At 35.8% G+C, this 25,999-nt stretch overlaps 1 protein-coding gene across 1 annotated transcript in view; it reads left to right on the forward strand.

The window, feature by feature from the left end:
• Window positions 1-25,999, forward strand: part of RICTOR (RPTOR independent companion of MTOR complex 2) — a 67,698-nt gene that overhangs the window by 24,461 nt on the left and 17,238 nt on the right. Inside the window, exons 9-24 of the mRNA XM_009285155.2 lie at window positions 1,241-1,323; window positions 1,994-2,081; window positions 3,063-3,153; window positions 3,288-3,354; window positions 3,464-3,544; window positions 5,582-5,682; window positions 8,155-8,317; window positions 8,731-8,832; window positions 11,291-11,337; window positions 13,700-13,835; window positions 14,417-14,616; window positions 16,064-16,190; window positions 23,049-23,213; window positions 23,672-23,748; window positions 23,866-23,944; window positions 24,820-24,929. Of these exons, the coding sequence (XP_009283430.1) occupies window positions 1,241-1,323; window positions 1,994-2,081; window positions 3,063-3,153; window positions 3,288-3,354; window positions 3,464-3,544; window positions 5,582-5,682; window positions 8,155-8,317; window positions 8,731-8,832; window positions 11,291-11,337; window positions 13,700-13,835; window positions 14,417-14,616; window positions 16,064-16,190; window positions 23,049-23,213; window positions 23,672-23,748; window positions 23,866-23,944; window positions 24,820-24,929 (1,717 nt within the window). The remainder of the gene's footprint in view (window positions 1-1,240; window positions 1,324-1,993; window positions 2,082-3,062; window positions 3,154-3,287; window positions 3,355-3,463; window positions 3,545-5,581; window positions 5,683-8,154; window positions 8,318-8,730; window positions 8,833-11,290; window positions 11,338-13,699; window positions 13,836-14,416; window positions 14,617-16,063; window positions 16,191-23,048; window positions 23,214-23,671; window positions 23,749-23,865; window positions 23,945-24,819; window positions 24,930-25,999) is intronic.

Consider the following 25,999-nt stretch of genomic DNA (forward strand, 5'->3'; position numbering starts at 1 on the left):
ATCCCCATGTGCGATCATGTCCTTAGAGATAAAATTGGGGCATGCACCGAAATCTATTCCTGCATTGCAATTGGGATGTGGCCACTATATGCTCTTGGAAAAGGCCTCTGAGGTGCGCTGTAGAAAATGTGTGTCAGTGGCCACATGTGCATGTCTTAAGTTTTTGTAACATGAAAGTTTTGAATTGAGGACTTTCTTCAAGTTCATATAAAGCACATGTCATTAAAGTTAAATTTGTATTAGTGAAAATATATGGATGACTAGGTGATATTTTTAATCTTCTAGTAATTTTTAAAGAATGACGGTTTGGGTTCATTTATTATATGTAAGACAAAAAGGTGTGCAAACCTGGATTCTTTTTGTTCATTTGAAGTTGCATTTTGGAGAAACTTGTTTGTTTTCTGGATAGCATGTTACTGTAAGTTTTTTAATTTATTCTGTGAAGTATGAAGAGAAGTGGTCAAGGAAATGAGCAAGGTTACTGTCTTTGCAGTCACATTTTTAGTGAAGAGACTGTATATAAATTGAGGCTGAAAATCACTGTAAGCTTTAGGTGGTATTCTGTAACACTTAGAAACAATTTGAAGATTTTCCCTATTAATATTGAAATATTAAACTAATTGAATAAAAATACAGTGTAAAAGGACCAAATGATAAGAGAGGCTCTGAGATTTCATATGAAGTTAAATGTTAAAACTACTGTGTTGCAACTGCTGGAGATGAGTACTCGTCATTTGGGAAAAGATGGTTTAAAATGGTGCACAGAGAATGTTATTCCAAGTATGTGTAAACTTGCTGTTTAGAATTCACCTGAGATTAAAAGGAACTGAATAATTTGTTAGGTTAAGATACAGCTTTTGATGGAGAAACATCTCTCAGTTCTGCCAAGATGATGCAAATCTTTCAGGTTTAAGATTCATTCTTTATTGACAATTTTGTCTTTTCTTTCTGCCGTTTATTCCATGTAAATGTTGTTTTTGCAGATAATTTGAAAATAATGTTCACACTAGAAAGGGCAAAAGTAGCTATAGTTTTTAATGAGGAAACAAAGTTTTGTGATTAGAAAGTTTTGTTAAATATTATTGATTGGAAAGGACATGACATTATAAAGGTGAAAATGTTAATGATTAGTAATTTTTGTCATCTGTGCTTGTACTCAAACTGGAAATCAAATTTAACAATGTGTCTAATGCTTTTTTGTTTGGTGAGGGAATATTATTATGTATTTAATGCGTTCTAGGTATTATCAGCCTGTGCAAACCTGGAAATTCTGGGATTCAGTCTCTTATTGGAGTACTCTGTATACCAAATATGGAAATACGGGTAGGTGGTAAATATTTAGTACTGATGTAGGAATAAAATTGGATGTCTTAATTAATATATTCTTAACTTTTTAACAATATAGTGGTTTAAACACAGGCTGCAGTTATGAAATCACTACCCTCAAGTTTATTTCACCCCCAAGTTCAAGTCTATAATTCCATTATAAAATTCATGTGAGAATGGAAGCACACCCTGTATGTCTGAGAGGAGGGAATGGAGGAGTGAAAAGTACATAAATTAATTTTAACTCTGGTCACAAGTCAAAGCAAGTTCACAGTAGCTGCACTTACGAGTTTAAAGCATAATAATCAGAGTTGAATCCAAGATAAATAAAAATGTTTCTTCCCAATTACCTATTAAACCAAGAGGTTGATGGTGGCAGCAGGAACTATTCTAAAAATCTGTAATCCAAGTACCCTGAGCTTCTGTAGAATTCATAGTGACAATAAGGCACAGTTCTGAAGTAAACAAGCCCCTTTTCTTCTCTTCCCTAGATTATTTCAGTTTATGAAAATAAGCACGTTATCAAAAAAAAACCACTGAAAAATACACCAATTATAGCACTCTATAGAAATCTCAACTTTGATATTAATAGTGAACGAAAGGACAATTTTTGTAAATCCATAAAATTCCTGTTGTGTTGTTTTTTTGCTTTTTTTTTTTTTGGTAGGGGGGTCTGCTTGAAGTTCTCTATGATATATTTCGTCTTCCTCTCCCTGTTATCGCAGAAGAATTTATTGAGGCACTTCTCAGTGTAGGTAAGTATTTAGAACCAGTTCACATAAGAATTCTGTCTATTAAGCTCTTCTACAAATTTGAACCCTTCACTGTCTCCTCTATATTGTAAATTACATCAATATGAATTCATTGGGTGCTCTGAAGTCCTGTTTAAAATTCTTTTATCAGCTGTTATGTGTTCTAAGTTTAATAAAAAATCAGCAGTGGAGCATAATGGAGCATTTACAAAAAAGACTGTGTAAACACATTGATACAAATTAGACTTCTTTCAAGTGTTAGAAGCATTAGTAATGTAGGAGTGCTAGTGAATGTTACAGAAAAGTTATTGAACAGTCTTTTCTTTATATTGTGTATCTGCTAGCTATCTCCACTGCACTTTAGCAGACTTTTACTTCTCCTAGGGCAAGTGTATGCTTTTTCATGTCTTTATATTCAGCAGAGATAGTCTTTTATCTTTAGAATTCCTCCTTTGTAAACCCAAGGGTATCCTCTGCTTTGTCTCGCGGTGCAGAAGTATGAGCCCAAAAGGAGCAAGTTTCAGCCTTTAATGTTCCAGCAATTCTCTTCTCCAAACTCTGGTTATAAATGTTTTGTCATGCAGTTGATTATAAAAGCTTAATCCTTGTTCCACGTTTATAAGTAAGGAAATCATTCTTTGTTGCAAACTTGCTACTTTGTGACATATGGATGTACATTTTAAAATTTTAGTTGTTACAATATTTTCTGTTAAACAAGTTTAATGTGTTTATGAATTGGAAATGTCGTTATTTTGGTTGATACTTAGATACAATCTTTGTGCTAGCTTTGAAGTTAGCCTTGCTTTGTTCAGGAGTGAGGGTTAGATGACTTGTTAGAGATCCCTTCTGACAAAATGTTCTATAATTTGAAACCTGAAATAACATTTGTTGGCAAGAACTATTATTTACCTACTGACAACCATTAAAATAACACTATGAAATCCAGTGTTATAATTAACCGTTGTCCATATTTTCTTTTTCTAGATCCAAGCAGGTTTCAGGACTGCTGGAGACTTTCTGATGGCTTTGTAGCTGCTGAAGCTAAAACTATATTACCCCATCGAGCCAGGTCAAGGTGAGCATTTAATGAACTTAGTCTAAACCCTTGTTTTTGTTTTGTGGTGGTGTTGACAAAATATTTGTTGTTTTTCTTGCAGACACAATAAGAAATTAACTTTCTAAACTGTTTCCATACTTCTTTCTCCTTAGGCCTGATCTCATGGATAATTATTTGGCTTTAGTGCTTTCAGCTTTTATTACCAATGGACTTCTAGAGGTAACTAATGACTTTAAGTTTGAATAGATGCTTGCTACTTTTTTTCTTACAAACATTAAAATAAGGTGTTACACGTTAAATGTTGTAATAATTTTTTAACTTTTTGAAGGGTCTGGTTGAAGTGATCACGAGTAGTGATGACCATGTATCTGTTAGAGCAACTATCCTTTTAGGAGAACTTCTGCACATGGTAAGTAAAATTTTTTGCTGAGAATAAGTAGTATTAGTAGCTAGTTGTAAATAGATATTTCCTATTATAGCTTTGAATTTGTGTTACGAACTTGGAACATCTACATCAGATCTTTTGGCACTTCATATATTAAAAACAGTATGAATCAATAGTGAGGCCATTTAGGAAAGTATTGAAAGTGCTAGGGATTCTGCTCCAAGTATAATCCTCAGCTCTCACTCTCACCAAGACACTTCCTTGCCTCAGTAGCCAGTTGTATTTTTAAGCTGGAGTTCTGCAAACTCACCCATCAGTTACTGTGTTTGGGAAAAGGACCATTGCTGATTTTTGCTTTTCTTAGAATGATGGTAACCCTCTGGCAGTGTGTTTAGCTTTCTGCCTCACAGGCTAGGCAGATGAAATTTTTTTCATGTTCAGCTTGATGTGGCTGGGGCACTTGATATTATTCATTCAGGCAACTCCAGCTTGGTGGAATGCTCTTTCAGCACTGCCTGTCGGTAGCCCCTGCTACAGAGAAGCTGAAGGGACCTTGCTTCATTCCGCTTCCCTCTACCTAACATATCTTTTACAGTAGCTTCTCTCTCTTAACGTAAACTATTTTGGTATAGAGATGTTATTATTGTTGTTTTCCTATACACTCCAGTGCTAGCTTTCAGCCTCCCAAGGAGCTGTTAGTCATATGTGAAGTGATATGATTTACCTTTCTTGCAAAACAGTTCTTTTATTTTTCACATCCTCTCTGGATGACAGGAACAGCATATGCAGCAGAGCACTTTTTGCTCAGTTTTCTTGTGGTTTTTTTAATCTTTTTTCCAAATAAACTACTTCATAAGAGATGGTAAAATTGTGAAATACAACTTTGTCTTACAAAATTTGAATATGAGTTACCAGACAGTCTGCATCTTCAGACTATCGACTCGTTTCAGATAGTCTGCATCTTCAAACTATCGACTCATTTCAGTGGTGCTTAATGCTCCAGAAAACAAGATCACAATCTTCAGATACAGGACTGAGAGTGGTGAGACACTGGCACAGGTTGCCCAGAGAAGCTGTGGATGCCCCATCCCTGGAAGCGTTCAAGGCCAGGTTGGATGGGGCTTTGTGCAACCTGATCTAGTGGAAGGTGTCCCTGCCCATGGCAGGGGGGGTGGAACTAGATGATCTTTAAGGTCCCTTCCAACCTAAACCATTCTGTGATTCTATGATTGCTCATTACTCCAGTGATTTACAACATCTCAGCTCAGCAGCATGGGTCACAACCACAACAAATCTGTTCTTCAGTCTCTTCAGTTGTTTTTCTTTAAATAATTGGTGGAATTTCCTGAGTGTTAAGTCAGCCATGTAGTTTAAGAAGAAAATCTGTAATAACATATGCTATTTTTCTGGTTTCCAGAATATTTTTGAATGGGAGTGACTGTTACTGACATTTGAGTATGCTGCAAAGCGTAGATATTTTTTGTTTTTCTGAAGAGATGATTCATTAGTCAGAGATGACTGTTTAGCAAAATACTGAACAAATATTTGTACTTTTGTTTCGTTTTAAGAGGTTGAAGTAATTTCTTTATCTTCATTGTTATTCAGTTTCAAAAAATATTTGCAGAACTACCTATGTTTCCCAAAATAAAAGCAATTAAATGTCTAGTAACTTAGAAAACTATGTTAATTAATCAGATTTTTTTTTCAGCTTAAATTTTATTACTGATTTTAGATTTTTTTTTTTAGTACATATGACATAAGGATACCTGATGCTTTGCATGTACTTGCATGTGACCACTTAAAAAAACACCAGTGCAAACAATAGAGATTAGAAGGCTCTGAAATCTAAAATTGTCTTAAGTTACTTTCAATTGCATTTCAGGTTGATTAGTTAGATCAAATATTCAAAATGGTATGTGTAATTATTGCTCTGACATTATGCAAAAGGTAGTTTTGTTGTCATGCATTTCTGAAAGTCTAGATTCTTCAAATGTTGATCCTAAAGAGATGGCTGAAAATGTTGTAATAAGTTACTCTAACTGGTCTTTTGTTGTTTTTTAGGCAAACACAATTCTTCCTCATTCTCACAGCCATCACCTGCACTGCTTACCAACGCTAATGAATATGGCAGCATCTTTTGACATCATGAAAGAGAAAAGACTGTAAGAATTTTAAGTTACACTTAAAAGCAAAAATATTTACATCTCCTTTTCCCCTACAGTTGAGTGAAAACCTACATTACAAGTTTTCTGGTGGCTGAAACCACTGCTGTCTTTATTTAAAAGCAAACAAACGCATGCATATAGAAATCCTCTGTCACACTTACTAGGGAAATAGTTTCCAGTGCATCATTCCAAAAGTGTTTACAGTAACAACTTAGGAATTTTGAAATTTGGAAAGAAAGTTTTGATAGAAGACTTCAGAACACTTTTGCACAGATTGCAAGATTTTTACACAGAATTTTTCTTAAATGAACTCAGAGGCACTGTTTGACCAAGCAACATCCAAGATGTGTTCTGTGTGTTTGACCTCTCCGTTATTTCACACTTTTTTTTTTTTGGCATTTTGATACAATTGAGCTTTCAAAACTAAAAAAGCCTGTGCCAATTTTTTTCTTCTGTTGTTTATCTATAGCTAATTAAGTAGAAATAGACCAAATCAGTGAGTCATTATTAGTGTGAGCAAAAGCAAAAATCTAATAGTGGCATGGAGCTGGTTTTGGGTTTGGTTTTTTTAACCTTTTCTTCTTCAGAAGAAAATGGTAATTGTAACAACAATAGTTATGTTAAAACTTTGTGGTGCTTTTGTTCAAAGTTTGCACTGATAATTTTTCACTTCCATTTAAATATAAGAACGTATGAACAGAAATTTTAAATTTAGTGCAGCATTCTGCAGTGGCATGTAGTTAAGCAGTATTAGGGAACAGTATTAGGGAACTGTTTGGCAGTCCTGGTGCCAATCAAATGAGGTATATTTAGGCATCTGACTCAAAAAAATGTTTATAGAAGCTTTTTATTCCTCTTTGAACTAGAAATACCTGAATTTTCAGGATTTTAAAAACCTGTGGGCTTTTTTATTTTATTTTACTTATTTTTTAGAATGTCTCTGTACATCATCTAATCTTGCAATTCAACCTCTGAAGTGCTCTGTTATAAAATACTATCTCCTGGGTACTTCACACAATTTAAACCTCCTGAGGAAAGAAGTCAAATAATTTGATAGATTCACGTGCCTTTAAAATGTGTTTCTGTAACTCAGAGTTCTTACTTTCATTTCCTTGTAGAAGACTCTTTAAATTGAGTGTATTTTTTTTTAATAGGAAATTAGAGGAAATTTTTTTGTTAATTACTCTTGCCATTCCTGATCTGACTTGTCAGATCAGTATTCTGATAAATAGATCATAACTTTCTATTTTGTCTTTCATTGTGTTGTCGGTGATAAATTACAAGAATTACAGAATCTTTCTGAACTGCCACTGTGAAATGATAAATGCCGCTTGTAGAATGCTTCCAAGAAACATAGTGCTCTTCTGCTTTTTAGCTTTGAAGATTTCTTATATGTCGGTAGAAGATTTTGATATGTGAAAACAGAGTTCTTTTTCCAAAAAGGCATATCTGAAACTCCGTCACAGGATATTTCACTTGGTCAAAGCTGTGGAATGAGAGGAAGGATGAAGAGCAGAAGGGATATGTTTGTGGATTACCTGCAGTGTTTTTGCTTTTTGGCATTTGTGGACATACGTGATAGAGTAGTAAGAATTCCCATTTTTGTTGGAAGAAAGTGATTTTGTAGAAGTAGTATTTTTTTATTTGGGGATCTTGGTTTTGGTCAACACTCTGTGTTGTTTCATACTCTTAAAACTGTAAGTCCTGTTACGTCATTTAGATAAGTGACCAAATTCAAAGGTATTTGTTTGTTTGAAGATAATATAAAATAAAAACTCTCCTACCCTATGAGAATTTTTGTTTATGGGGAAGAAAGGTAGACTTACCTCCTCATTTTTAGACTTCCTTGTTTTATTTGCTCAGCAGGGTTGTTTTTTTTCTGCTACCACTATTTTGTAATTAACTGTTTCTGCCCCTGTGAGCTGTCATTTCTATTACTTCTTATCTTTTCCTGCAAAACTTCTTAGATGCTATTGCTGAACTGTTTAGATATAAAGAGCAGGAAACATAACTACTGATACTCCTGCCACTCTTTGGGGGGAGGGGGAGGGGGGGATTTAAAAGAAATCCTTCATTAGTCAAAGTTGAAGCTAGCCCTCTCAACTTTACTGCAGAACGTTGACCTACTGTGATATCTCACAATACTTTTATCAACTTTAAACTTTACAATGTCTTCTGTGAACTGTGATAGACACCATTAATTGCAGTGTAGAAGAAAAGGTATCAATAAGGCTCATTCTTCAGTACTAGAAATTCTGAAATATAATTTTCTGTGTAATTTCAGTACAAGACTGAAGCCTATGGATGTATGAAAACTTTAATCAAGAAAATTATTTTCTTTTTATTCACTTTGGAATTGTTGGTCAGCTCTTTCTTGAGCTATGTTTATTTACTCAGGATATAGCAGTGGTGCTCTTTAGTTGGATAACAGTTGCCAAATACTGATTGTAGTATTTTTTTTCCTATTAGACGAGCAAGTGCTGCACTCAACTGCTTAAAACGTTTTCATGAGATGAAGAAAAGAGGACCTAAACCTTACAGCCTCCATTTAGATCATATTATTCAGAAAGCAATCTCAACGCACCAAAAGAGGGATCAGTACCGTGTGCAGAAAGACATTTTTATTTTAAAGGTATTACCATTATTGATTTTTCAAAACTGAATTTGACTTTTGTGTTTTGGAGACTTAGATCCTGCCCTCCAAGCTTCACTCTCTCATCTGATTCAGAGCCATTTATGTGATTTCTTTGTAGTATTTTTTTCATTTAATTTGTCTTGTAGGTACTTGTGGATTCTATATTGCATTTCTAGAAATTGAGGAGTGAAATTACAATAATTTTTAATGCTTTTGGGGGCCAATTTGTGATCTCTTACTACTAGATTCTTAATGCAGTACTGTAACCATGCAATTTACTTTCAGATGCAAATTACTGTGGAGCATAGCCCTTTTAATGATTGTTACATGAACAGTAAGTATATCATGTGACAAGACTAAAAAAAATGATGCAAGGAAACTTACTGTAGTTTTTAATGTCTGTATTCCAGGATACAGAAGAAGCACTTGTAATGAATCTTCGAGACAGCCAAGTTCTCAATCATAAAGAGAACCTTGACTGGAATTGGAATCTAATAGGGACCATACTGAAGGTGAGCTTAAAAAGGGCATGGTATTATTTTTATGAAATTGTTTGGGAAAAAAAGTCTCCATTTCACATGTGAGTTTTGACTTTCTAATATTAACTCCATACTACATCCCATAATATTTTTTATTTCCAAAAATTAGAATCTCATGGGTTTAATCAGTGCTGATATAGTCTCCTTGTATACAACCCTTAAACTATATGCAAAAATACACTACAGTTAAATTCACAAATTTCTTAATAAGCATGTATTAAATTTTATGTAACTTTATTTGTATAGAAATAGACTTTACAGAATTAGCTATAAAAACTTTAAAGCTGCTAATACTTTAGACTTCAGTCCAAGCTACACAGGGATACTGCCTCATTCAGTTTCATAGCAGATTGTTTTTGTATAATGTGAGCTGAAGGTTAAGGCTGGCGGGGGGTTATAGATCAAACTTCAGGTGCTTAGACTGAGGCACATCTGAAAACTTCAGTAGTATGCAATCTCATTGTATGTTTGGAACTAATACAAATACTGCTGTAGCATCGAGTTCATTACAACATTAATTTGTTTTTACAAAATAATGGAAATATCTCTGACAGGGAGGGCGTTATCTTAAATATATTTCATGTGCAACTTTTAAGAGACTGCCTCTTTTTTTTTAAGCAGAAAACTTACTTTCTTTGAGGAAGAAAACTTTCTGAGCGAGTACTCAGTATAGTCTTTGAATGAAAATAGCTCCTATCATTCTGTGCATCAAAGCCATCCTTCTGTTGTTACCCCCAAGTAACATTTTCTTATTGTCTTCTTTACTGTGTTGTTATAAAGCTGGTGAAAGTACAAAAAAGGATTAATGGTGACAATTGTATTCAAGTTTATCTTTAAAAAAAAAAAAGAAACTAAATATTTCTGTGCATTTTTTCAGGGACTGATAACTTGAGAGAGCAAGGATCTGTCTGGAATAAAGACCTGAATACATATATGATAGTAGCTTTGCTCCACCAAATTTCACTGTTTAAAGGCTTTTTACTGCAATTACTAGATTTACTGGATTACTAGCTATCTATGATTATTAATCATAGATATTTTTACGTTTGATTCAGTATTAAAGATATCAAGAAACTTTTTCAGAATCTCACTGTTAATTAGTCTGTGTAGTACTTTGACAATGGAAGTTTTATGTAGTTGACTGCTAAGGTGTTGGTTTTACCTGAAATTTAGGTCAAACTGTCAGTTTCCCTGCTATCTCGGACCTCCCCAGCAGTATATTTTCCAGTGTTCTGTCAAACAGTTGCCAATGTCTCAAAATCAGGGACTTCTGTCTTTCAGAATGAGAAGTTTCTGTGTTTTCTGGTTTAATTCTAACCACTTCCGTTCCTGTTAAACTGCACACCACCAGCATAAACTAAGATAATGTTATCAGGGTGGTCCATCTTTAGTCCTTGAATGAGCAGGATCCAGATTCCAATGTTTGCAATGTTTCGCTATGTCATGTGGCTGCTCACCTCCCTCTTGTCTCTGTTGCAGCCTTGCAGCTGTGGAGCATCAGCTTTCTAACAACCTCACTACTTGCATCTCATGTGGTCCCTTACTGCCTTTTTTACTTGCTCAGCTTGCTGTCTAAGCTGTTAAAAGGAGCAAAAGTAGCAGTGGTCAGGATGGAGGAATTGCGACTTTGTTGTTGACAGCAGAGCTTCATACTTTATCTGTCACTGTTACTAGTGTAGTCAGTTTTACTAATCATTAACTAGTGCACTATATGTTTTAATACTAGTATACCAATTGGAAATGTAGAACTGTATCGCTTAGGTAGGAAAGAAGAATGTTTGATGCACTTTTTTCCATCCCTTCCAAGAAGATACTTACTAGTAGCAACAAAAATAAATCTGAAACCATAGAGGCAACAGATGGCTGTAAAAACAGAGGAAAATAAAATATGAAGAAAGGATAGGTCCAAAAGAGAGTATTATGACTTCATCTGATCCTTCTTAAAACATCTTGCGAAGTGTCATCAGAGGAGTTTTAAATACCATTTTAATAAGCAGTATTTAAGTGAGCTGTAACAGAATAATTATTATTTTTAAAACAAATCTGATTAATAATGAAAACAACAACAAAAATTATTTCCCTGTTATGCATATCAAAATTTTTTTATTTGCAGAGAAGAAACTGAGCAAAACTTTTTATTTTTCATTAGCTTTTCATAGTTTGCTGTTTTCATTAGAATGGTGGCGTTGTACACATAGCATGCGACCAACATTCCCTGTCCTTCTATAGAAAAAAATCAAACAGTTCTTGGAGCAAGAAGTGTAGGCTTTTCAATAAAATAAGGGTTTTTTATAGGTAACATTAGATGCAAGAAAACTTACACTTCTAATTATTAGGTAAATATAACTATAATAGAAATGAGTAAATTTTAGTGACTAATCAAGGACTGATGTACAAGTTTCATATAATGCTATATTTGCTGTTTTTCTAGTGGCCAAATGTAAATCTAAGGAACTATAAAGATGAACAATTGCACAGGTATGTAAAAATTTTCTAGACTTCCTTTGAAGAAAGAAATTTGGAAAAAATGGTTTTTAATATTGCAATAAACTATTCCTTGCATATGTCACATTTCTAAACATTAATCTATAGATAAGCAGCAAAACTGAAAATTTAGATAATTAGGTTGCAATATTGGCTTTAAATAAACAGATCTTTAAGCTTTAGTGGTTTCTTTTCTATGCACAGATACTTTACATATTTATTCCCTTAACAAGAATCATACCAGCTTTGCAAACACCCCATTTCATTTTAAACCTTAAAGTGTTACCTCTTTGATATTTCATACATTAGTGTTTGATGTCAGCACTTGACAAATTTTGACAGAATAGGTATACAGTTGTACAGTCATGGAGTTACAGCTTTCATCAAAAACCAAGAGGAAGTTTTTTCTAGTTGCTATTAATGGCAAGGGAAGTATGTGTCACCTGGAGGGGGAAAAAAAAACCCAAAAGAAAACCCCACCAAAACAAAGGTATACAGCTCTAGTTCCTTTCATGTCTGTTGGCATTAAGACATTTTTATTACTTTTGTGCATGTGTGGTAATAGTGTTACTAATTAGTTCTTGGATGTCTCTTTTAACATGCATTTCAGAAATTGATTTGATTAAATTATTTTGAAGAGTAATTCTGTATTGTAGGCATGGAAAGCTACTTCTACATGAATTTGAGGAAAAACCTAAAGCTAAACCATAGCTGAAAGGCTCATGCTGCTCCATTTTAAATTTTTACTAAAAAGTAATCAGGCTACTTTTATATAGTGTTCCAGCTAAGTGGTAGTCCCATTGTAACCATAGCAATAATTTATTTTTGCATATGTATTTTTTCTGGTTTATTTTTCTTCCCTAAACATTATTTGCCAATCTGTACTTTGTGGTAAAGGATTATTTTCCAAATCTGGTGGTTTATAACATTGCTTCTCTAAAGCAATGTCTGCAGTCCTAGCTATGACACCCACCCCCACCCCTCTACCTACCTACTTGGGACAGTGTTCCTGTTCCCTGGTTTTGTACTGCACTCAAGCATTGTTCAGTGCCTAAATAATTTAATTCCAAATAAATTGAGAAAATCTAGGAATGAGTTAGTGTAAAACTTCTACAGTTAGTTGATCCCTTCTGCAGGATTGTGGGGTGGATGCTTTAATGGCTTTAAAATGCTGTTGCTCTTGTTTAATAATCACTAATTAAGCCCCAAATCTCTCTGCTGATCATAAAAAATTTTCAGCCACTTCATTTTTGAAGTGTAAAGTACATTTAGTTGTCCTTCCATAAGTTTTTTGTTTGTTTTTTTTTTTCACTGTTAGTGGTCTTGTGGTGATCTTATGGCTGTTAAAGGGAAATTCCAGATATTTTTGATACAGATTCCTTCATTTCATAGAGATACAGTTAATGCAATGTGTGTATACACATTTATGTGTATATACATACATATATACACACTTAAGTATACACATATATACATACACATGTAAATACGTGTTACTATATGTAATATATTTATTGCTAATAACGCAGAATAAAATACATTTCATTTGACAAAATTTAAAGAAACCCTCAGATTTCTGGTCCTGTGTTTGGAGTTGGGGATAGTGGCTTACTCTCACTTTTTTAACTGAAGGCTCAGTGCTTTAGTTAAGTCTTCTTAAAGCTTGACATATCTACCTTCAGACAGAACATTCTGTGTTATTTTAAAGCACAAACGTGTTTATTTTTTGACTAAGAATTGGTGAGGGGAAGCTCTTTGCTGAAGATTTATTCCTGCAATGCAAAACTCAAGCTATATTGCTCACCATGATTTCAAAAAGTCTGAGTGAGAGTCTGCATTTGCAATCACTGTGTTATGCTTCAGAAATGCTTAAGTGAGGTGAATGAAAATACTGTTGCTGAATAGATACGGCCTTTTCCTGGCAGAACACAAAAATGTATTTTTCACCCTAGTGTTAACTATTATAGCTGAAGAAGACTCATGTCACAGATTCTTTTTTAGCTCTTTGTAGTCTAGATAGTATAGTCTTTGAAACTCACCACAGGATAAATTACAGCAGAATAAATTATAAGCATTGAGAATGAGAAAGAAGCTATGGCTTCTAAGAGCATAGAGATTTTGAGTTCCTTTGCTTATTTTAAGTCATGGCATAGAAAACCCTTTATAACACACAGTACAGCTGCATCTCTGAAATCGTGTCTGGATAGACTCATTACTGCTACCTGCTACTCTTTTGAAAATTTATTGTCAATAAGCTAATTTAGTGATAACATGTCTTTTCTACCAGCATAATTTTGTACTGTGAGACTGTCCTTGTCATACTGAAAAACAGAAAATTCTTTTTTACTTTCCATAGGTTTGTAAGGAGATTGCTGTATTTTTACAAGCCTAGCAGTAAACTGTATGCCAACCTGGATCTGGACTATGCCAAGGCTAAGCAGCTCACTGTGGTGGGTTGTCAGTTTACTGAATTTCTTCTTGAATCAGAAGAGGTAAGAAATTTTCAGCTACAAGGCTGGAGGTAGAATGAGTAGTGCTGCTGTATGCCACTTGGAGGAAAAAACCTTAATTTTAGTAAAGACTTCTCTAGACTTTGGGTGTTAAATCTAAAATGATCAGTGTAATTCAGAAAGAGAACTTAAAATCTTGAATTGTCCAGATGACACACTGAGGAAGATGACTGTTTAAGTAGAAGTTTTATTAAATACAGTTTTATTAAATGCAACTTAGGGTTTGGAGGTTTTTTTTAATTTTTGCTATGTATGTCCTTTCTTTCTCTACCTCCTTTCTTCTTGTGTGCTAAAGACTTCTATGCCTCAGGCCAGAGGAAAATATCATTGAACAATCCTTTTCCTGGAAAGAATAGAATTGGTCCTAAGATGTCTCCAAGCTAAACTCCTTTTATTTGCCTTGAACCTTTTTCTTTAGTCTGAATTGTGTTTGCCAGCCAGCATTTCTATTTTGTATCTGTATTGTGTTTGTACATTTTAAGAAATTTAATATGATGGATTTCAGTAAAGAAGAGAGACCCAGTTCTGTTACTAGTAAATGCTATTACTCTTCATTTTGTTAGGATGGACAAGGTTACCTGGAGGAATTGGTTAAAGATATTGTACATTGGCTCAACTCTTCATCAGGAATGAAACCTGAACGTAGTCTTCAAAATAATGGGTTACTAAATACCCTTAGCCAGCACTACTTTCTGTTTTTTGGTACTCTCTCTTGTCACCCTCATGGAGTGAAAATGCTTGAAAAATGTAACGTGTTTCAGTGGTGAGTGTTTTTATTCTGTTTGAATTGCCCTTATGGGTATAATAGTTACAAAAACTGTAAACTGTGCATGAGGACCACCGTCTGTAAAGCTGAAAACTTTAAAGTTCTTTTGATTTACTTACAAGTAAAGATCCCCAGCTGTGGGGGTGTTTGGTGTTTTTTGGGTTGTTTTTTTTTTTTTTAAGACGGGGTCTTTTAGTCTGTCATTACTGAACAGAGATGGGTGATTGTGTCACAAAATAGCTTACTTTTTCCTATCCACACCCATCTGACTGAAATCAGTATCAGGAAAGATGATACTGTACTGAAAAGACAGGGAAAAAAAACAAAACAACAAAACAAACAACAGAACCCCACAAAACCAAAACAAAACCCACACAAGCCACCAAAAACTTGCAGGTATCATACTGTTTGTGAAATGGGATGATGCATGTTGTACATAAACTTCAGTCCAGTATATTTGAGTGAAGTTGTGAAGTTCAAAATTTTGTTCAAGTACAAATAAACTTAACTTTCTTTGGGAGTAGATTGGCTAGTGGTTAATACCAGTTTATTTTAAATATAGTAAACTTCAAGCGAAAATTCAGGTGTTTTGATGTACTCTGGTTTTTTTAATTAAGTTGTTTTCCTTGATTATTATAGAAACATAGAATAGAATAGTTTGGGTCTGAAGGGACCTCTAAAGGTCATCTGGTCCAACCCCCCTGCCATGACCAGGGACATCTTCAACTAGATCAGGTTGCTCAGAGCCCCGTCCAACCTGACCTGGAATGTTTCCAGGGATGGGGCATCCACCACCTCTCTGGGCAACCTGGGCCAGTGTTTCACCACCCTCAGCGTAAAAAATTTCTTCCTTATATCTAGTCTAAATCTACCCCCCCTTTAGTTTAAAGCCATTCCCCCTTGTCCTGTCGCAACAGGCCCTGCTAAAAAGTCTGTCCTGGTCTTTCTTACAAGCCCCCTTTAAGTGCTGATGGGCTGCAAGAAGGTCTCCCCAAAGCCTTCTCTTCTCTAGGGGAACGCAAGTTTTTACTGGCTTCAGAAAACTTGATTTACAATAAAATCTAGACAGTTAATAGGACTAACCTTATGGCAAGCTTTATACACAGAACGTTTTACAATGAGGAATTGTTCACAGATGTTCATGAACATTAATTTTTGTACTCATAATCACTAATTAAAGTATGCTGACAAAATTATTACAGAGCAATTATAAAAAATGCTGGTTTGGGTTTTCTCCCTTGAAGTTTAGTGCATTATTTGGTCCCCATTTGACTCTAACAGCTGTAACAGTTTAAAATTACTCCATTAGATATGAGAACTTTGTATATAGAAATGAAAGTCTAATTCAAAGTACTTAAGTTTAAATTACAGATTGAATAAATAAATGGGTTTGAGTGGTTCAAATACTAATTTTTATTTTCTTCTCCCTCCCCTTCCCCCCCAGTCTTCTTAATCTTTGTTCTTTGAAGAACCAGGATCACTTGTTAAAATTGACTGTTTCTAGTTTGGATTACAGCAGAGATGGGTTAGCAAGAGTCATCCTTTCTAAAATCCTGACAGCAGCTACTGATGTAAGTTCGATTCAACTTATGTGCCATTGTTATTTGCCACTAGACATTTTTTTTTGTTATTCAAGGTGTATGACTTTATTTTTAAGCTATTATATATCCAGAAAGGTTTTTATTTTTGTATGCAGAGAAATGAAACTCCTACTCATGTAGCTTTTGAATTTGCTGTGAACTTCACACCGTATATTGTATTTGTGCTCAAGAAATTAAGTCATTCAAATAGAGGTTTCTGTCATGTATGAAAGGAGTTAAAGTCTTTAAATGCATAAACCAAGTGTAACATTATTGTCGAGGTCAGTAAATCAATCGTGAAGGCATTGTTTTCACAAACAGAAATGTGTGTTTCTAGCAGTAATAAACAGGTTAACCTTCCAGTGGTAGATACTGTTTTGATAATGATTGAGGTTACTGTGGTGGAACTGAGTAAAAGCTATAGCTCCTGGAACGAGGGGGTGGTTCAGAAATAGGTATTGGGATTTGTACTTCGAATCAAAGAAGGTAAGTAGAAAGAAAACAGACTTTGTAGACTTGGGAAAGGGAGCTCTTGAACTCTTAAAAAAAGAGAAATCAATGAGGTGTAACATAGTAGACAAGCAAGCACTGATGTCAGGGAAATGACAATTAGTAAGTTGAAATCTAACTAGAAGAGAACTTTCATTACTTCAGGGAGAGCTATTCCTTTGTCGCCTGGACAAGGCAGAGTATATTCTAGAGTGGATACAAGAGGGAATAAGGTAGATGCTAGCTTTAAATGTCTCATTGTATTTTGGAAGAGGAGAGGGAAAGAAAGAAATTGAGCATATTTCTCTGAGACTATCAGAGATTGATATGATGATATCAGATATGATGATTCTTGTGGGTAAAGAGTGGAGTCTGAAAGTAATGAAGATAGTTGGGGTTGAAGGAATGACTCATTGAAAGAAGAGGGTGAAGGTTCCTACTGAGTATTTTTAAGTAATCTTTCAATGAAGTGATGACTGATATCTCTTCTCCAAAGCTGTTTTATGCCTAGTCTGAGCAAGAAAACAGAAATTATTATGTTGTGAGGACACATGCCTGTGTCTTACACTTCTGACTTCCTGTTAGATGGCTGTCAGTTAAGAGCAATTTAGACTGTGGAACTTCATTTAGCAGTTTCTATTGAGATTTCATGTCAATGGGTACTGCCCCCTGTCCCCTACACCACCTCCCAGCTATTTTTACCTCATAAAAAGGGGCCATACATGGGGGAAGAGCACTCCAGCATTTCAGTTTCTTCCAAATGTAGCTAGTTAACAATTAGAAAATCCAGGCATGCTGTCACAATCTCCTCAATGAAGTGTACAGATACACTAATAATGTGAGGTATTTTATTACGAATGAGTGTTTGTGGTTTAGGTTTGGGGAAAGATTTCTTGATTCTGATATGTAAGGTATGAACACTTAAATTCTATTTTGAGAGAGATACTTCCAAATGTTTTCAAGCATCCAGTACTTACACCAGAAGCTTTATGTAGGTAGGAATGGGTTGATCTCTAAAAACCTACTTTTCTACTTTTTTTTTTATCTTAAGCAGGGGTGGGGTGGGAGCCAGAATGTATTCAACTCTGATACAGGTATCACTAGCTGTAAGCAGACCGGCTTGAAGGGGGGGGGAGATACTGTCTGAACATATTGTCCCAAACATACACAAAGCCAGAAAGCAGTTGAGAGCTACTGCTGCTCTTAGCGATCATAACTAAAAATAGAATTTCCACCTATTTGTAATTAAGCTTAATGAACACTAGGTAGTAAACGCTTCTTGTACTTTGGATGTGAATAGGGTAGACATCACTCTCCGGCACCTTAGAAATTAAGAAAGCTTGTAGAGCCCCCAGGTTTACCCATTCAGTTCTGGTCTGTTTTGGATTGTGGAAAGGATTAGAGATCATGATAGCATTGCTGGCATTACCTTGACTATTTAATGCCAGGCCTTGACAGATGTCGAAGTAGAACTCTTTGGAGAAAGCTAAGAGACATTCTACAGGCTCAAACTTAAGAACGCAAATTTTGGAGCTCAAACCTAAATAATTAGTTTTAAAGCTAGAGGTCTTTCTTGCCAGATACACTGATACCTTCTTGCATCCTGATGTCTCAGCCTATGTTAGTAGCCTATGGCTACTGAGTTCTAATGCTTCCATTTCCCAGTTTTGCATTGATGTGTGAATCTAGCAACATTGTCTAGGGAAACAGCAGAGATTAAGTAACTGTCTGTTTTGGCAGTCTTCTGCCAAAATGTAAAAGAACAGAAATTATTAGGATATATCTTCTCAACTGCCGAGCACGTCTTACTCTATAAGTAAAAGCGTAATCTTTCTCATATGTGAACAATATGGGTCAATAGTCCTTAATATTAAGAGTTAGGTCTGCATTCAGGTATAGCAGGTCTCTAACCATAGCAGTGTTCAGAGCTGAGATGTATTGTGAGTTAAATGATACTATTTAGAGTTCAGTGTTGCACTAGATGAGACTGTACCGTGATTTTTGTGCACTGCAATACCATGAGAATCCTTTCAATATTTTCTTTTTTTTTAAAGAATTTGTGATAACACATTTAAGAAATATAAAAAAAATTATATCTTGTTTGTTCATCATTAATGTAAATGAATTTTTTACTATCGGGATACTAAAAAAGAAGGAAAATTTACTGTTTGAACCTCTTAAATGGAGCCTGACTTCCTTTTTGAAATGTATTGAACCCTGAGGGATGGATAAAACTACTTCAGGGTGTTTTGTTTCCTGAATTAGTTGACCTGCTTGGAATTTTTGGAATTCATAGGGAAATATTTTGTATATTTCATCTAAAAGAGGAAAATCACAAATAGAATGGACTGTCTCAGCCAGCAGAAATGGGTCTACATTTGCATCAACCACAGATGATTTCACACTTGGAGAAAATGTATTTACCTCCTTAAGAAATTCTTTTCCTGTTTTACCACGTGTCCAACTGTGTATGTTCTTATGGTGGAAACATATGATTATGGATGGGATTTTGAAGAGAAGATTTCACTGAGTACTACTTGACAAAAAGGCAAAATGTTGACCTGTCGAAGAACCCTTTAGCAATGCTTGCTGTACACAAAATTGCCAGTATCATCTCTTGGACAAAATGCTTATCCTCAGTGTTTCTGGTGTTGTATGCTCCCAATAAAAGATCAAAGCGTAAAAAGCTAATCCAAAGGATAAAACCTTTTGATTATTCTGGTATTAACTGTATCCGTAGGGGTATAAGTGGTATTTTTGAACAACTGCAATTGGCAAAACTACAAGTCTCTTCCAGAAATAAAAATATTCATGTGAGGTGGAAATACTTGTCAATTCTGAGAGGATAAGATACTTGAAAGAATATGGAAATACTGAACTGACAGGTATTTGCATGGGCAGTTCCACTGACTGAGGAGTAGTTTGGAAGTAGGTCTTTGTAGATGTTAGGGGAAGGTATCTGTCATTTTCTGGGTTTGAGAGTCTGGAATTCTGAAACAGCAGCATTGCTAACAGCAAAAGAAAATTTACTGCTTCGTATTTAGCAAGCATGGTAGGAAAAAATTGAAACTTGGCACAGTTTATACCACTCACTGTTCTGTCCCATAAGGAGAATATATTTTTAAATATTACCAGAACTGAGAAGTGAACCCTGATACTAAAAAAGAACATGCAGTTCAATTCAAATAAGGCACTTAAAGGCCTTCCACCTTCCCTTTTCAAGGGCTACTGATGAGGATCTTGTAGGATGTGTGGAGCCTGTATAGTAAGCCTCTGGAAGGGTTTGTATTAATTCATAATCGAGAAGACAAATTGTGATTTTGATTCTATATGCTGCCTCTGGCTTCTAAATTCTGTTTAAAAGCAATAAAAATGTATGGAACTGGACATAATTTCTGAAAAGCTGTGTTTTGTAAGGGAGAACGCTGTCTCCAATGAGGCTTTTTCCCTTCAGAATTTTTAATTTCCTGAGACGTTTGTTAATGAAATACCTTATTTGTTTATTTCAAAAGCTGAAGATGCTCTTTTTCTTGGGTTAACTGAGGTTATAGCCTCATATACCTTTTAAAGCTACCCAGAGCTGTGAAGCAGGTTTGTTAGCCATTTGCTGATGAGTGCCCCTGAATAAGGAAAAGTAATTTCTGTAGCCAGCTTAGCATTAGAAGGGGAGAGTAGCATTTTGAGGTGACTATATACAACAAAAACATTTACAGAGCAATATCCTTGCAGATCAGTGAAGCAGAAGCACATCTTAACCTACTTCCAGGTGTGCTTTGGTCATTCATGCTAAAGCAAATTCATACTTCCTCAGCTGCCTTTCTGCCAGTTCATGGTAGAAACAGCAGTGTAGCCAGTGTGTTCTCAAGTGCTGCAGTTCATGACCTAAAATTTTGTCTTTATAGGTGGCTAAGGGGTAGACTTATCCTACATCTGCTGGCATCTATGCTGAGGTGCATGTAGTCAGTTAAGTATAGTGACCTCTGACTTGCTTCTTCACTTCTAAGGATCTCAAAGCCCTTTAATAGTAAAAGTAAGACTCTTCTGACAGATTTAGCACAGGGCTTTATCTATGTTTTTCATGTAGTTCATGCATGAGGGAAAGAGGGGAATGTCTGTTTCCTCAGATATCCTCTCCACTGGTTTCCCTGTCAGTTCTCATCAAAAGTAAGAACATTCCAGGATTTTGCTTCATCTGGAAAAGCAATGCTGGACTTTGCCCCTCTGATCTGCAAAATGCGTACAGGTGATCTTGCTGCACAAAGGTTGTGGCCCTGCTTGAAGACTTAAAACTGTTGGAAATGCATGCGGTGGTTTTGCAGCCCCAGGTCTGAGGTTTGAACGTCTTAGTCTATTGAGTCATTCTGTGTTGTAAAGACCCTTTTCCATACCTTCAATTACTTAAAACCGTCTTCTGCTGTTCTTAACACCTTTTTAGTTGTTACTCTTTCTGATGATGGTGATAAAATCAGCACTGTACAGACTGTCCAAGATGTCAACACCCAGTGGATTTACCTAGTGACAATGCTGACGCATTTTGTTCTGTTTACTTTGAGTAGTTTTGGTTGCCATTGAACTTACATCTAATGCTTCCACAGAACTAACTAATATCAGCCCCAAGATCTTTTCCCTGGGTGGAAAGAGCTGACTCAGAGCCTATTGTGTGTGTAAAGCTGAGATGATTTTTTCAGTTTTAGCTCATTGTCTGAAATTTATCTGCAGTGAATTTTATTTGCCATTTCATTGTCCCATCAGAGTCATGAGTTCCTTCTTATCTTTCCCTTCTCCAGACAGAAAATAAAAATTGTTCTAATTCTGTACTAGCTATCTGGATAGATTAATTCATGTTCAGGAAGTATTTCAGGAAGTGAACATTACTATCTTTTGTTCTCTGTGTCACACTCATTGTAGTTATAGCAGTAACAACGATTCTTTATAGACAGATTTTAATGCTTGAACTACATGACACTGAATTCTGGTTTCATATTATTGTGTTATTCTGTAGGCTTAACATCTACATCAAGTGATCATTTTGGCATAATAGCTCTTTTTCTCATCTTTAATAAATATGCTGCTAGTTATCTATTCCACGTACAAGGCATACGGGATGGGATGCAAACCATTTCAAAATGGTTGTGCAGCCTATGTCAGAGTTGTGAATCACTGTTCCACAGTCTTTCTTGGTATGTGTTATGTCATTCCTGCCTCCCCTCCAAAATATAAGCCTCTGTATATTAAATAAATAGAAATGTGCACATGATATTTGAAGTTGAAATAATGGGACAATGTTTTTGAAATTAACTGTGCACATTCACATTTCCTACTCTCATTTTCTTTCAAGTCTTTCTTGCCAATATTTCTGGAGGAAAACAAACAATCCAGAAGATGATATTAATCTAGGTAGTGCTGTCCAACCTGGACCAATTCACCTATCCCTTGGAATACAGATACTCACATGCATCCCAACCTAGATCACTTATATTTTAACATATATAAAATTTACTTGGTTATAGCTATCATAGCCTTAAATGCAGGGACTGAAGACCTGAAGAAAGATTCAGGCATCTGATTTTGTCTTTTCCAGCTGTGCTTGTCTTAAGTACAGGTAACACCTTTCCTAGTCATTGGAAACCCATAACATTGTCAGGGTTATTCAGTGCCTACTCGAGAACACTGCAAATTCTTGTAGATTAAGCCTCTTTGCTTCTATTTTGTGTGTATTTTTTCTAATAGAAAATGGTGTTAATGAGTTCATGCTGTTTATTCAGCAAGTTTTGAACAGCAGTACAGGAACTTGACACGATACTTAACTTCATTCTGCTGTCACTTGGAGAAATTCATAGTAGTAAACTAAGTGTTGGGAAACTGTCTTATTACAGAAAATACACTCTAAACATAAAAATGTTTTTCTGAGCTGAGAAGGTTTGAAAATCAGATACTTCTGGGAAACAATTTAAAATTTATTAAAATAAATTCCCCACAGATTCTAGTATTTGCTTGTTAAAGTTTTTTCCAAAACATTGCATACATGAAAGTATATGCAATTGCACTCACCATTTACAAGGTATTTTTCCTGCTAATCCTGATGACTTTGTGTGGTGCTATCACAGTGAATGACTAATTGATAAGGGTTTTCCAAGGAGACTTGCAGTGACCAGATTACTTGTCATCTCAGACTCAAATTTCCCATTTAATAAGATAGAAATAGCTCTCTAATAGACTGTAGTTTTAATACATAAGGTGTGCATCACAGCTACTTGCTGTAAAATATGGTAGTTTAAATGTATTTTTAAAAGTGATAAACCATTAACTACATTAGCTATTTTCCTTCCATTTAAAAAAGCATTTTCCTTACTTTTGCAGAGCTGCAGGTTGTACGCAACAAAACACTTAAGAGTATTACTGAGAGCAAATGTAGAGTTCTTCAGCAACTGGGGGATTGAGTTACTGGTGACCCAGTTACATGATAAAAATAAAACTATTTCTTCCGAGGCACTTGATATTCTAGATGAGGCATGTGAAGACAAGGTGAGTATCCTTTCCCTTTTGAACCTCTTTTTGGTATGCTGCTCTGTAAGCTGTTCCCCGGCCCCTCCCCCAGTAGCAAAGTAAAAGTATGCAAGAAGCTACTGGTGGTTTCCTTTCTTGATTGTCATTGATGGACTTCATAACAGTTTATAGACCCCCCCTTGCTGAAAATACTGCAGTATTAATGACAAGAAAATGTAGACTTCTGGATTAAGCCTACTTTTAAATATTAATTCCGACTAATTTAGCTATTTTGATCATTATACTTTTTGTGAAGTAATAGATATTTAATGACAGAAGGTACCTAAGGTGAATAATATTAGGATGAGGTCAGTGCTGTTTGATACGTCTTTTTGTGAAAAACTTGCTGCTTCGTTGCTGGCAGATTGTTGTAATTGTTGTAGTTTTCAGAATTACATAGTGCTCAGATACTCTTTATGCATTTTTAATTATTTTAGGCCAATCTTCATGCCCTTATCCAAATGAAACCAGCTCTTTCTCATCTTGGAGACAAGGGTTTGCTTCTACTCCTAAGGTAAATGTTGAATATGTTGTTTGACTTTACACTGTGGAAACAAGTAAGTGTTTGTTTTTACTCAAATTACATGATTTGTTTTAAGTGGAGTACTAACTGTCTGATGTTACTTTACAGATTTCTGTCCATCCCAAAGGGGTTTTCATATCTAAATGAAAGAGGTTATGTAACAAAACAAATGGAAAAGTGGCAAAAGGTAATGCTAAAAATAAAAAGTGTGCTTGATATTAGGAGAAGGAAGGGTGTGAATATGCAGGTTTAGAAGGTCAAAGATTCTTAAAAATACTGCAATTCATATATGTGTATTGCTAATGCCAATACATTTATTGCCTCAGTGACTTACGATTTTGCTGAAAAAGATTGACAGGGACTTACAGTTCCATAGCTCCTGTGCACGTGCTTGCTTTTGATTTACCCAGGCCTTTTATATAACTTCTATATTTCAGCAAATATTTCAGGAATGTGGTGACTTTCTAACAGGTTGTTGTGTAAGGTCTTATCTAGAGAAGTGTGTAAGGGAATACTGCTTTTCAAGATACCTGTTACCTCTGGTTGTTGCTAATTAAAGTTAAATCTAGAGCTCGTGAAGACAGAATTAGCTTATGCTGTTAGGAAGTAAATAGGAACACAAGACCATTAAGAAAAATGCATCATTGTCATGACTAGAATCAAACTCTTCATACATTATTTTGTTTTCAGAATTGATTATAAGTGCTTGGTCTCATTCCTGTTGACAATTTTTTTACTAACTTAGAAGCTGTCACTTCTCTAGGAATACTGAAATGCATGGTGGTCTGTTGAGGTTATTCGGGTTAAAGTCAGATGTGAAGTATTTCTTTCTTTCCTTCCTTTTTAACAAATTCACTGAAATAATTATGGAATCAATTGTCAACTCTGTAAACTCACTGTATGTATGAAGTGCAGTAATTTTGGTGAGCCCCACTTTCAGATGATAAGGAAATTCAGCCTTCCTTAAGGAGCACTTCAATTATTCCTTCCTTATGAAGTACGATACTATGAAAACATAAACCACTAAATGTATTATCTCAACCTTTGTCTGTCTTTTTTCAGGAATATAACTTAAAGTATGTTGAATTGATAGAAGAACAACTTAATGAAGCACTTACAACATACCGCAAACCTGTTGATGGTGATAACTATGTTCGTCGGAGCAACCAAAGGTAAATTTGGGAAAATGCGTCTTTGAACGTAAGCTGAGGGGACTGATCAAGAGAGCTTTAAACTAGAATCGATGGGGCAAGGGGATACCAACAGGATTGCAGCCAGGGGTTGGCATGGCATCGCCTGAGAGTGGCAATGCTAGTGAGAACTTTTACACTGCTCCTGGGAGCATGGAGGGCTCAGGAGCATATCTGAAATGCTTGTACACCAATGCACGCAGTATGAGAAACAAACAGGATGAACTGGAAGCGTTGGTCAGCTCCCAGAGCTACGATATCATTGGTTTTAGCAAGACTTGGTGGAGTGAGTCCCACAAGTGGAGTGCTGGGATGGAGGACTACAGGCTGTTCAGGAGGGATAGGCAGGGCAGGAGAGGTGGAGGTGTCGCGCTACACGTAAGGGAGAGGTTTGATGGTACAGCCCTGACAGTTAGCGATGAGCCTCTGGGTGAGGATTAGGGGGATGGGCAACAAAGAAGATGTTGTAGTGGGCGTCTACTACCGATCGCCCAGCCAGGATGTTAGCTCTGATGAGTCATTCTACAGGCACTTAGGAGAAATTTCTGGATCGGTAGCCCTTGTCCTTATGGAAGATTTCAACCCCCCAGACATCAGCTGGGAATATCATACTGCTGCGACGAGCAGGTCTTAGAAATTCTTGAAGCTTATAGGAGAGAACTTCTCGTCACAAGTACTCAGTGAGCTAACTAGGAAAGATGCCCTCCTAGACTTGCTGTTTGTGAATAGAGAAGGACTCATGGGAGATGTGATGGTAGGTGGTTGTCTTGGCCACAGTGATCATGAAGTGGTTGAGTTCAAAATTTTCAGTGTAGTGAGAAAAAAAGGACAGCAGAGTTGCTATCCTGGACTTCAGGAGAGCAAACTTCAAGCCCTTGAAGGGAGCTGCTTAGCAGTGTCCCCTGGGAATCTGCTTTTGAGGGTTTAGGAGTCCACGAGTGCTGGTCAGTTTTTAAGAACCGCCTTTTGGAAGCACAGGAGCAGGCAATTCCCCTGTGTCGCAAGTCAAGCAAGCAGGGCAGAAGACCAGCTTGGCTGAACAGGGAACTCCT

The sequence above is a fragment of the Aptenodytes forsteri genome, unplaced genomic scaffold, assembly GCF_000699145.1.
Source record: "Aptenodytes forsteri isolate BGI_AS27 unplaced genomic scaffold, ASM69914v1 Scaffold120, whole genome shotgun sequence".
NCBI classification, from domain to species: Eukaryota; Metazoa; Chordata; class Aves; order Sphenisciformes; family Spheniscidae; genus Aptenodytes; species Aptenodytes forsteri.